Source organism: Danaus plexippus, chromosome 15, assembly GCF_018135715.1.
Source record: "Danaus plexippus chromosome 15, MEX_DaPlex, whole genome shotgun sequence".
NCBI classification, from domain to species: domain Eukaryota; kingdom Metazoa; phylum Arthropoda; class Insecta; order Lepidoptera; family Nymphalidae; genus Danaus; species Danaus plexippus.
The window spans coordinates 2405016-2417553 of NC_083547.1; the positions used below are offsets into that span (position 1 = coordinate 2405016).

The following is a 12538-nucleotide window of genomic DNA, read 5'->3' on the forward strand; positions in this document are numbered from 1 at the left end:
GTTTTTAATTATTGTTGTACATAGCTTAAAGATATATCTTTTTTTTGTTATGGCAACTTCATTTAACTCAATCTTAGCATTCAAATATTTTTTATCTGTGCGAACAAACTACTTTGTTGATTTTATATAAAGATCTAAATCTAAATATTAAATTACAAGTTTTTTATGCCGAAACAATGATTTCACAGCTTTTATCTAATGGTTAACTTTGTTATTGAATTTGTTGCTCGTGTAATACCTGTCTGTGCCTTAAAAGTTACGGTGCAATATTAGTTTTAACTCATGAGGTGTTCCGCGAACAGTTTTTATTTGTTTTCATTATGACGAAACGCCGAAGAATAGTTCAAGCTGACAAAATAATACAAAATGTTATTAACGTATTTTGTTTATTGATGTTCCTACAGTTAAAAGGTAAATTTATATCTTTAGATATAGACATTTCAATCAGAGATAATAATAAACACAAGCGTTTCTCACCAGGTTACTATTCAACCACAAATAATCCTGTGTTGTTATATTCTACTGCATCTGACATTCGAGTTGCAAACACTTCAAAATTGGGGAAAATAAACGTTATAATAAAAGGCCTAGAGCAAGGCTCTGCTGTAGACTTTCTCCATAAAAAAAATACAATATGCTGGTCAGATCAGACTGCGGAATTGATACAATGTATGGAATACAACGACACCCATTCAGGAGAGAAGGTGAGGTTTAGTTTCTATTGGGTTCCTGAGCCTTCATTTAGAAACCAATTAATTTACATTATATATGAAAAGTTAACTAAAAATGTATTATAAAAATATTCTATTATAATACTGAATTAAAACAATGATAAACATCATAAAAAAAATTTAAATTTGTTGAAGAGCATCTATGTAGTTCTATTTAACATTAATATTATAGCAAACAATTTAACACAATCCTTACTATTTCAGATAAGAATAGTTTCAGAAGGTATAATTACTCCTACTGGTATTGCATTAGATTGGTACACTAATAAAATGTACTGGACGGACGGTGAAACTAATAAAATTGAAGTGATTTGTATTGAAAATAAATATAGGAAAGTACTATTTTGGTCAGATGTCGACCTTGCAAGAGCTATTGCTCTCGTTCCAACAGAAGGGTAAGCAGATGAGTCATTTTTAATAACAATAAATATGTTTTCAAAATATTATATATGAGTTTCTTCTAGGCTTATGTTCTGGACCGATTGGGGAGAAATACCTAAAATAGAAAGGGCTGGTATGAACGGTGATCCGGCCACAAGGAAAGTTATAGTGAAGGATAATATATTTTGGCCGAACGGAATCACAGTGGATTATAACAACAATTTAATATACTGGGTTGACACTAAGTTACAATTTGTTGATGTAATGGGTTTCAATGGTGAGAATCGGAAACGGGTTGTTAAAGATGGCTTGAAGCATCCTTATGCTTTGGCTTATTTTGATAATAAACTTTATTGGACCGATTGGAAGAAATGGTGAGTTTTGAATTATAAATGTATTTAGAAACTTATAAATTTGATCGGGAAATACAATTAACATCACATACAACTTCCACAGGTCCATATATACATATGACATAGCTGCAAATAGTTCTCTTAAAGAAATTATAAAATCCGACCATGTGCCGGTAGACATCAAGGTGTACGATGAGAGTCGGCAAGTGATACCTAATGGAGAGTACCCTTGTAAAAACAATGAGAAATGTTCACATCTGTGCCTTCTAGCTCCTAATTCACCTGGTAGGATGATGAATTTATTTACCATGAAAACATGTTCTTTAAGAATATTTTTGGCAATAACTTTTTATAGAATGTATCACTTGTTACTTGCTTATTACAAACTAATCAGGATCTGTTATGTGAAACGCATATCTACACCTATATATTTTTTCAATATAACTTCATGGTCACAGGCTATGTGTGCAGCTGTCCAACCGGCGTAAAGTTAAGGGAAGGCAGCAACACAACCTGCTACAATGGACCGCAGTCATTGCTGTTGGTGGCTCAGAGATCGATCATATCAAAAATATCCCTCGACTCACCGGACTACACGCCTTACTCGTTACCATTGAAAGATCTTAAGAGAGCTCTTACAGTTGATTTTGATCCCAAAACTGAATATATATATTGGGCTGACAGCATGGTATAGTAGCAATAAAATTATTAATAAACATAATGAACATCAATCAAGTTTTATTTGTAAGAATTAATTATTCATTAAGATGTACACACTAATTAACAACTCAGTGCAGATAAAGAAATGATCAGGTAAAATTTAAATTGACTGAGTTTTTTTAGTAAAAGAAACATATACATGTATGTTTTTATCTTTGTATTCGTTTTGATAATGATGAAAAAACCTCATAATCCCTACATTTACTTTGATGTTGGTGGGCTTATGTACCATTTGTTCTAAAGCTTACTAATAACTTATTGTATTATAGTAGAAAAAAAATTACTAAATCTTATATAAAGTCTTTATATTGATGTGATGCAGATTTAAAGAGAGAGAACAATAATTATTCATTGTTATGATATTTTTTATCTATGTTATCTATTATTTTTACTCTATGCCCTATATTTATTATTACAGTCCAAGACAATATCTCGAGCTCGTCTGGATGGCAGCGACCAATCAATAGTGATCCATTGTAGCGGTGTACCGGATAGTATAGCCATAGATCCGCTAGCTAGGAATATTTACTGGACTGATCCTATATCTGACACTATAACTGTGGCCAGGCTGGATGGACAAGCTAGAAAAGTAAGATAAATAAATATTAACAAATAACTACATCAAAATAAAATTTAGCTTTAAAATTATACATTATTGTAGCACTTAGAAAGAGGTATGTAAATGTCTTTTTTTTATTTGAACTGAAGTTTAGGCTAAGGACAAAAAAAGAAAACTTATATGTTTTGTGATAACGATTTTTAGGTATCTAACAATATTGAAAAATTCCAAAATCAATTATTATCTATGGTCATAGTTGACAATCGTTCGATGTTTAAATATTCTATATTATTATTGTCACTTCGGTTCTCATTGCCAGGTTATAATTCACGACGAGCTTTACGATCCTCGCGCGATCGCCCTACATCCGGTGGCCGGGTGGATGTTCTGGTCCGATTGGAACGAGAAGAAACCTAAAATAGAACGAGCCAACCTCGACGGCACAGGACGGGTGTTGCTAGTCTCCGAAAAACTGATTTGGCCAAATGGCATCGCTCTGGATACGGAAAAAAATAAACTGTACTGGGGTGACGCGAGAACACATAAAATAGAGGTTGATTGATTATCCTACTGCCATTTTAAATTGCCTTTTATGGCAAAAGCTACTGAACGGATATTGATGAATCTTTTCAAGGATGTAGTTTAAACATCTGAATAACATAAACATAGCTTATATTTTTTTAACTTCTTCAAGTCACTGGAGGGAGACGGCTTGAGAGGTGTGTTTTGTATAAAGTCACGTATACCAGACTATAGATGGCGCTGATAATTTTTTTGCTATATCTAATTAATTTAAGTTTTATTACCATTTTTGATACAATAACTTTTTTTCATAGGTCTGTAATATGGACGGGTCCGGAAGGCGTGAGCTTCATGGGAGTGACATTCTTCATATATTTGGACTCACCCTTCTGGGTGATAATCTGTACTGGACTGATATGCAGCGACGCACATTGGATAGGATCAACAAGGAAACTGGTAATTATAGCATTTTAATTTTATGAGCAGTTTTGATTAACTTCTATACCATATACTATGAAACTAACACTTCAATATGAGTCACATTGTCTATGGTCAATACATGTCTCTGTTATCTAACAAGGAATAACCGGATATCTAAAATAAAAACCGATACAATATATTTTTATTTATTTTCTATGATGTTCAATAATTACAGGTAGAGTCTATTATATTGGAGACTCTCACAGGGCATGAGAAGAACATAACCGACATTCCTCTCTGAAACATAATTATGTAAACCACAATATTCTTATACATTAAGTTACCTTACCAGAAGAAAGAAATAACTTATATATAATGGGTGAAAAGAATATATAATACTAATCAATAATGGCAACTTTTAGGGTCGTCACGTCAGTCGGTGGTGGAGCAAATGGCGAACATGATGGGTGTGCGTGCCGTCCGTTTGGGTCCGCTGGCCAGCCGGAACCCATGCTCGGCTGAACACGTCTGCTCACACCTGTGCTTCAACCGACCCGACACACACGTGTGCGCCTGCCCTATCGGTAAATATATTCATCACCACCGCCCTAGGGGCCTAGAGGATCACCTATATCTGGGCATAGCTCATGATTGATTACAATGACTCAAAATATTATAATTAAATTAACCCTAATAGATCTCTACAACCACTTTCCTAAATAAATGGTACAATGAAAATAGTTATACACCTTTAGTAGGAGATAAAACTAATATTTTTCGAATTTACTAGCTAGCATGTAATATGTTGCTACATAGTAACCGAATCCTCGGAGGTAATGTAGTTGTACAATAATAGAAAACGCGTCGTACATCCGGAAATATTATTTTTATTTAAACGAATACTCGCGGAAGTCTTAGAGCTCACAATAGAATATCGTTCGAAGTTCGTTTAATCTGAATCATTCATTGTGTTTGAAGGTCTGGAGCTGGGAAGCGACAGGAAGACTTGCATAGAACCAGAAGCGTTCCTCTTGTACAGCAGGAAAAACATCATCGGACTTATAAGTATCGACAATGAGAACAACGACGCGGTGCTACCTATAAAGGAGCTGAAGGAAGTCAGGTACAACCGAATATCAACCTTAACGCTATATATATAAAGTCATTCGACTCTTGTGGTCAATGTAAAAATTTGTGAGGCATGGATGTTTGTTGTTCTTTCAATCAAATATTACTGAACAGATTTCGATGAGATTTTTCATCTATGCCACTCGAACCTCAACATAACATACGTTTAATAAAACCTCCGTATATTTCCCACGCCACAAGGAGCTCAATAGATGGCGCTGTCAGCTGGTTTCTATATCTGCTTTAGGAATACATTTTTAATTCCATCTTCACGCGGAAGAAGTCCTGTTCATAAACTAGTATCGAATAATTCTTATTAATACGTTTGTTTTCAGTGCCCTAGCAGTAGACGTGTCCGGTTCCAAGTTATACTGGTCAGACAGCAAAACAAAAACAATAAACCGATGTAATATAAACGGATCCAATATGGAGAAGATATTAGAGTTCATGGGTCTTGTTGAAGGTAATTTTTTTCTCATAGATATATATATATATATATATAAATTACAAAATCTATATGAAACGACGCTAATTATGAATAAGAGTGATCTTTTCTTTTGTTTTGATACTTCTGGCTTCATAGATTTTTAGCCATAAAAAAACTATAAAATATTGAAACATGTATTGTATGAACAAAGCAACATGACCTCTAATAACATCAATACCTGACTTATATCCCATATTACTCCGTGTCGTTACCAAAACAGCTGGCATTAATTTAGCTCTGACATATTTTAAAGAAACAATATCCAACTAACCACGAGTGCAGTTGGCAAATCATATATGTATGTATCAGGTGTCGCGATAGACTGGTCGGCTCAGAACATCTACTGGACGGACACGGCGGCGCATCGCATCGAAGTGGCCAGACTAGACGGGTCCAGCAGACGGGCGATCATGTGGCAGGGGCTGAAGAAACCTAAGAGCATCGCACTCGATCCGCGGAAGGGGTGAAAATAACTAGCACTATATAAAGTCGTCCGTTTGAGCTGCCTGATCCCGAGAACTGCTTGGACATCCGGTTGATAGAGAAATTTCCGTCCGCTTGAAAAGATTCGATTATAAAAGCTCACAAAATTCGTATCAATGCAGATTTAATTGATCTCCCTTTGTTATATCTTTACTATAATTATAAAAAAATATTAAAAATAACCAAAATATATGCTATTAATTTTAACATTTCAAATATGGCGTAACGTATTTAATTGTATAATTTATATATATTTTTTTTAATTTTTCAGCTACATGTACTGGTCGGAGCTGGGATCCAAGACTATCAAACGGGCCACAATGGACGGGTCTTCCCCTATAGTTCTGTTCGAGCAGGTCGTTAAAGTCCACGCGCTCGCCATAGACTACGAGAAGAGAGCCATCTACTGGGCGGCACTGGACTCTATGGTCATTGAATACGCATTCCTGAACGGAACCGGGAGGAAGGTGCTAGTCGATAACATACCCATGCCGTACGCGCTGGCTCTGTACAACGACCGGGTGTTCTGGGGAGACTGGAATACAGGTGCGATATAGAATATACATATACAATTAGTTCTGTCAATGAGAAAAAATAACTTAAAATATAATTTTTAAGAAATATAAATTAAAATGAAACTAATATTTTTCGGATTTACTACGCGTGCTATATTTTTGTTAAAACTACATACTTCCAACGTTTCGGTTACTCTTCAGCGTCTATATACTATGATTATACAGCATTGACATAAAACAATTTTCCAGGTCTCGTGGAGGTGGCGAAGAAATCGGACGGATCAAGTCGTAGGACCATTCATACACAGTTGGATTATATATCAGATTTGAAGGTTTACCACAGGGGCAGGGACAACCTGTCCAACCAATGCGGGGTGGACAACGGGGGCTGCTCGCATTTATGCTTACCTTTGACGAACAACGACTATAGATGCGCTTGTCCGACGCATTACAGGCTCAACAGAGACAATCTCACGTGTTCCGGTAATGAGCCTCGTCACGTGTACAGTTATTATTGGAAATATTCATGAAATTTAATATTTTAGGGAATTAAAGATCAATTTGAACTGCTAAACTAATAGTAATCTCTTCCTGTATATGTATAATGTTATTGTATGCTTCCAGAGCCTGAAGAGTTCTTGTTGTACGCTCAGAAGAACGCCGTGGGTCGGCTACTAGCTGCCAACAGCGAGTGTAGTGACGCCTTCATCCCTCTGACGGGGCTCCGGAACGTGAAAGCGATCGAGTACGACCCCATCAGCAGGTTGGCTATAGGGAATAATCCTATTTATATATATAATAACAATTAGCCCGAGACGATAAACACCAGTTCCAAGAATACTTCCTTATAAAACTAGTTACATACCGCGGGCGCGTATTTAATCCGAAATCGACACAATCGATTCACTCAACTGTAATGAAACGTTAATGCCCGTACTAAGATTTTTATCAGATATCCTTAGAAGAGAGTATATTAATTATTATGGCAAGTACATTCTTTTATATAAGAACCTTCAAGTAGCACAAATATTAGTCGAACACATGATTGGTCGGTAAAGCCGTTCGAAGTAGGGGTCTCGTATATATGGATATAAAATTTTCAGACATCTCTATTGGATGGACGAAGAAAATCACTCAATACGAAGAGTTCCCATATCTTATTCTGCGACATCAGCAGTCACGGACTCTACGAACGTCGTGTCCGATCTATCGAGACCCTTCCACATGGCGTTGGACGTGCTAGGAAGGACTCTGTACTGGACTTGTCTCAACACAGACTCCATCAACGCCACCTCCATAGAAAACAACTCGTCATCCGGCGTCATAATACGAGGAGACAATATGATGCCCAGATATTTAGCGTTCCATCAAACGAAAAGGTAAGCGGAATAATATGCAGCTTGGTAAATGATTTAGAGAGAACTAAATATACTAAATCAAACATTATAAGGAACATGTGAAGCACGAAACGTGAAGTGACTTGTATGGAGAAAAAAATATGTAATAATTATAAAAAGGCTTCAGGAAGATCATTAATATACCTAATAATTAATAATATATGTCACAATATTTCAGGTTACTGTTCTGGAGCGACGCTGGTCTGGGCGGTATATTTCGGTCGTTGGTGGACGGGTCGGAGCGCGCACAGTTGGTTCGTGTGGACAACGTGACCGCCCTCGCTCTGGACATGGGCGGTGCATCCGCCCTGTACTGGGCTGTGGGAAGACAGATACACGCCGTGGACATTGATGGCTCCAACAGGTATGTCCGGATACTGGGATAGTAGTATTCAAACGAAATTTTCTGTATCAGGTATGGTGCTAGTGTTTTTAATTATAAACAACTAGGGACTCATTCATTCGTCTTAATAAAGTAATATCTACACCCGCTGATTAAATAAATAGAAGCTTTAGAATTTTACCAATGTTTGTGGGATGGCGGATGTCGAAAAAAACATCCAAGTCGTCTTAAAACAATATAAGGCGGACCACCATCAGATATAATAAAAAAAACATTATTTACAAAACACAACTAACTAAAGTATTTGATTAATTTAATAAGAGCTAAGTATAAAAATATATATTCTTTGTATCCACAGACGAGTCATCTGGCAGGGCGGGGCTGTGGGTGCTCTGGCTGCGTACGGCGGCGCGCTATACCTCGGCGGCGAGCGTGTCCCGAGCCGGCTGCCGTTACACCGGCGCGACGCTCCCGCGACGCCGCTCGCCCACGTGCAGCGGATACTGTCCGCGGTCAGTGTACACCGCGTCCCACGCGACCACCCCTGCTATGGAGCGTGCGGCGGAGCCCCGGCCACTTGCGGCAGGGACGGGGTCTGCGGCTGCGGCCTGAGCTGCTCCGCCCGGAGACACTGTGACCCTGATCACTTCCTGTGCGGTCGAGACAACGGACCCACCACTAATAGCGTACAGTGTATACCCATGGAGTGGAAGTAAGGGAACCTAAATATATACATACGTTTATACTTGTGAGCTCGTAAAAATAACAATATCGGAGTCACAATCGTCATGCGGAATATAAAAAGTTATTTAAAGCATTATACAAATATTATTATTTTTAAATCTACAGTTTTACAATATAGAAAACAAAACGTAATTTATTATTTAAAAAAAAGTCTAAATTCAAAAAATATATTTTTCATCATCATTGTACAGACTATGTCTGTTATGATTGATTATTTTTAATCTGTTGCATGAAGGTGTGACGGTCAACGCGACTGTCTCGACGGGTCGGATGAATCTCAGTGTGACAGCTGTGCGGGGCTCCACTGCGCGGACGGGTCCTGCGCCCCCGCACTCGGCGGCTGTCTCACGGGCGCGTACTGCACACACGCACTACCAGACGCCTTCCGGTACACCAGAATCTATTCACCATGCACACACATTACACATCTTAAACATGACTCAGATCTTATTAATTGCATCATTCCTTACTTGAATCGTGTATCGTAATTTAATTGGTAGTCTTAAAGTCCAGGCGATATTAACAGACAGATAACACGATAATTTGTTTCTGATGGCGACAGATTCCATATTGGATATTATAATTTAGCTAAGAATACTTTAAATCTGAATTTTTAAAGTCAATTTCGCCTATCACAGGGCGCACAAAACTTAAAACACAGATTAATAACCACCACCTAACTTTCAATAAAGCTCCGTACTATTTTAGTAATTTAAAACGTAATTTGTAATATCAATTATATAATACGCATAGTTGTGACGACCGTCTTTGTCTGCCGGCCGGTCTACTGTGTGACGGCCGCTCTCACTGTGAGGACGAATCAGACGAAGCCCCCGCCGCGTGTGGATACGTTCACAAAGATCAGGTGTGAAATACAATTGCTGCATATTATTAACATTTATATATTTTCTTGATATAATCTCCAATTGGTAATAAAACCTCCTTTTATAATTTCTCGTGATATGTCGAAAAAGGTTTTATTTCAACTCAAATGATATGTAAATAAACCAACTAATGAACACCTCAGAGTGTTGTTGTGTGCATCATAGATACCGTGTATGTGCAATGTTGTCACTGTTTAAAATATCAATAGTTATTATCTATCAACAGAAAAATAACATTGTTTTTTAAAAATGTCTTATCTGTAGATGGTGTCGGTGGGTGCGAGTGGTCAGTCGCACGCGTTAGTAGTGTGCGGATCGGTGGTAGGGGCGGCGGTGGTGGTGGCCGCTCTGTGGGCGGGCGTCAGGCGGTACTCCAGGGCAGGGCGACACCAGCCTCACCAGAGAACACTCGCACTCAACAAGCCAGCCACCCGACCCAGGACAGATGCGCCGTCATCCGAGTCAGTACATATAAAATACATTAAACATCCACTTGTATGAAAAGTGGTGCTATATAATGAAAAATCAAGGAAACTTGCACTTTGTATATTCTAAAACACACTAAAAATAATCTGTGTGGATTTTGATGAAACTTTCCAGTAATGTATCTTAAACATCAGAACAACAAATACGATATAATGTATCTCTTTGCTCCGTGTAGTTTAAACGTGGACACATCACGACAGTTGTATGTAGTATCAAGTCACGTGACACAAACGGTACGTGGCGCTGACGTTTGGTCAATGTCTATCGCAATTTCTGTATGAACGCAATACTAATTGAAACGCAGAAACAAACGCGGACAAAACTAGTTATACATATTCATATATATATAATATGTTACGGAAAAAAACTCATCTAAAATAAACTAAGTCAAAAGACAAAACAATTGAAACTAATCATTCCTTTTATTAGTTCGTTTCTCAGATTGAGCGCGATGGGCACTGCTTCGGGATGCGGATCCGGCTCGGGCTCGGGCTCGGGCTCGGGCTGGGGCTCGGACAGTCTTTGCGGACGATACCCGCGACCTACCGCCAACCCTCCGCCCAGTCCGGCCACGGCCTCAGGAGGGAGACGACGCGCCTACAGGAACTATAGGGCTTCGAATAGGCCTCCGCCACCAACACCGGCCTCCACTGACGCGAACGAATCAGAGAACGAACACGCGAGGGCGCCACCACCCTCGCCGGCGCCCTTGCTATACTAGATAGAATTATTTAATAATTTTCATATTGAAAACACAACCCTCATAGAAACAATACACGTGTAGCTACGGGAACTTTATACAATAACTACATGGACAGCACTCACTTAGACTTTTAACCGAATAATGTAACTTTATTAATACATATAACTGTATACGGACTGGTAAAACATAGTCAAAGGATAACATTCACCGCACATGAATATTCTATATTGAATTTAAGTCGCCCTACAACGATACAAATACATATCTCTCGTGATTGTTTAAAAATTAGCATAAGACATGCGTCTCATGACTGTTATATAAAAATAGATTTATGAAGAGTAAATTTATTTCATATACTAAGTAAGTTAGCAAAGGATTACTTTTAACTGACGAGGAATTGACAATTTACTGTAATTTAAAAAATGTAAGCCGCATTTGACTTGAGTAACTTATGATTATGTAAAGTTCTTAATATTATCTGAATGTTTGCTTCTCTATTGTTTTTTGTAATATGTGGCTAAGCTAATCACAATCCCAGCTCATTAATTTAATTAATTAATTAATATTTTTTTTGGTTGGTACGTTACTATAAAGTATAAATACTACATTGTTATGAAGATTAAAACGATTTTCATATATGTGTTGCCATCTAATAAATATAAAATGTAAATTTCAACTTGGTGCTATCCCACTGTTCGTGCCTCAGTAACATAGTTAGTGACGTGTAAATAAAAGCTTTATACGATGTAAATAAGGTTGCAATTAGTTTGTAGCATAAATATGAAAAATTTTCAGCCGACACTCAGTTATAATAAATTTAGTATAAGTAACAAATTATTGTTGATATAATTATAAAGCTGTTTGCACACGGTTAATTCCTTAAGTATGAGTGGGTTAATCAAGCAATATTCCTAATTAAGGCAAAATACAGAGTCGAATTATTTCAAATGTTGTATATAGCTAAGTGATGTCCGTAGACTTGGACTTTTTAATGATAATGATTTAGTTTAAGACTAAATGTAAATTATTTTCTCTTATTTCTTTTTTTTTTTGGATGACACTATAACATACTAATTATGACTGAATTGAACCTTTTTTAGTAATAAAACTTTTGTACCTGTTAATTTTTTTTCTCAAAACAGTTCCATTTATCTATGCATATAATAAAATCGTTCACGGGGTCTATTCTGTACGTTGAAAATAAATGAGAATAAATCCCTATAGGGGTATTCATCATTCATTCATTCATTCATTCAGCCAAAAATATAATTTTGGAAATTTTTGTCTGTCTGTTGTAAACTTATAACTTAAAAATTACTGGACGAATTTCAATAAAATTTTATATGGGGGTTGCTGATCACCTGATGCAACATTTAGGGTACCTTTTACCGCGGGGAAATGCGTCATTCCCATGGGAATATTTATAACTACTTTGAAGCAAACTTATGTAAAGTTACTTGCATTGAACACTTAATGGGTTTAATAATGACATATTGTATTTAATTAATGTACTAATTTCCGTGGAAAAATTCAATCCAATCGGCCCAGTGGTTTGAGTTTTTATACCAATGGCAGCGCCACCTACCGGAATCAGTTGTAATCATACCGAAAGCTAATTAAATACATATACAAGATAATTAAATCATATACAAGGTGGTTAAAATCTTACAAAAGATGCAAGT

At 37.1% G+C, this 12538-nt stretch overlaps 1 protein-coding gene across 1 annotated transcript; it reads left to right on the forward strand.

Annotated features, from left to right (window-relative positions):
- Positions 1-95: 95 nt before the first annotated feature.
- Positions 96-11980, forward strand: LOC116766143 (low-density lipoprotein receptor-related protein 6). The gene is made up of 23 exons (XM_032655842.2): positions 96-411; positions 481-704; positions 936-1126; positions 1196-1486; positions 1569-1750; positions 1924-2153; positions 2604-2774; positions 3064-3297; positions 3581-3722; positions 4109-4270; positions 4665-4809; positions 5150-5277; positions 5611-5764; positions 6056-6330; positions 6549-6782; positions 6924-7062; positions 7403-7678; positions 7875-8060; positions 8398-8751; positions 9019-9171; positions 9537-9648; positions 9932-10128; positions 10583-11980. Exons 1-23 carry the CDS (start codon positions 321-323, stop codon positions 10872-10874), a joined length of 4563 nt encoding a protein of 1520 aa, XP_032511733.2. The 5' UTR covers positions 96-320; the 3' UTR covers positions 10875-11980.
- Positions 11981-12538: the final 558 nt, after the last annotated feature.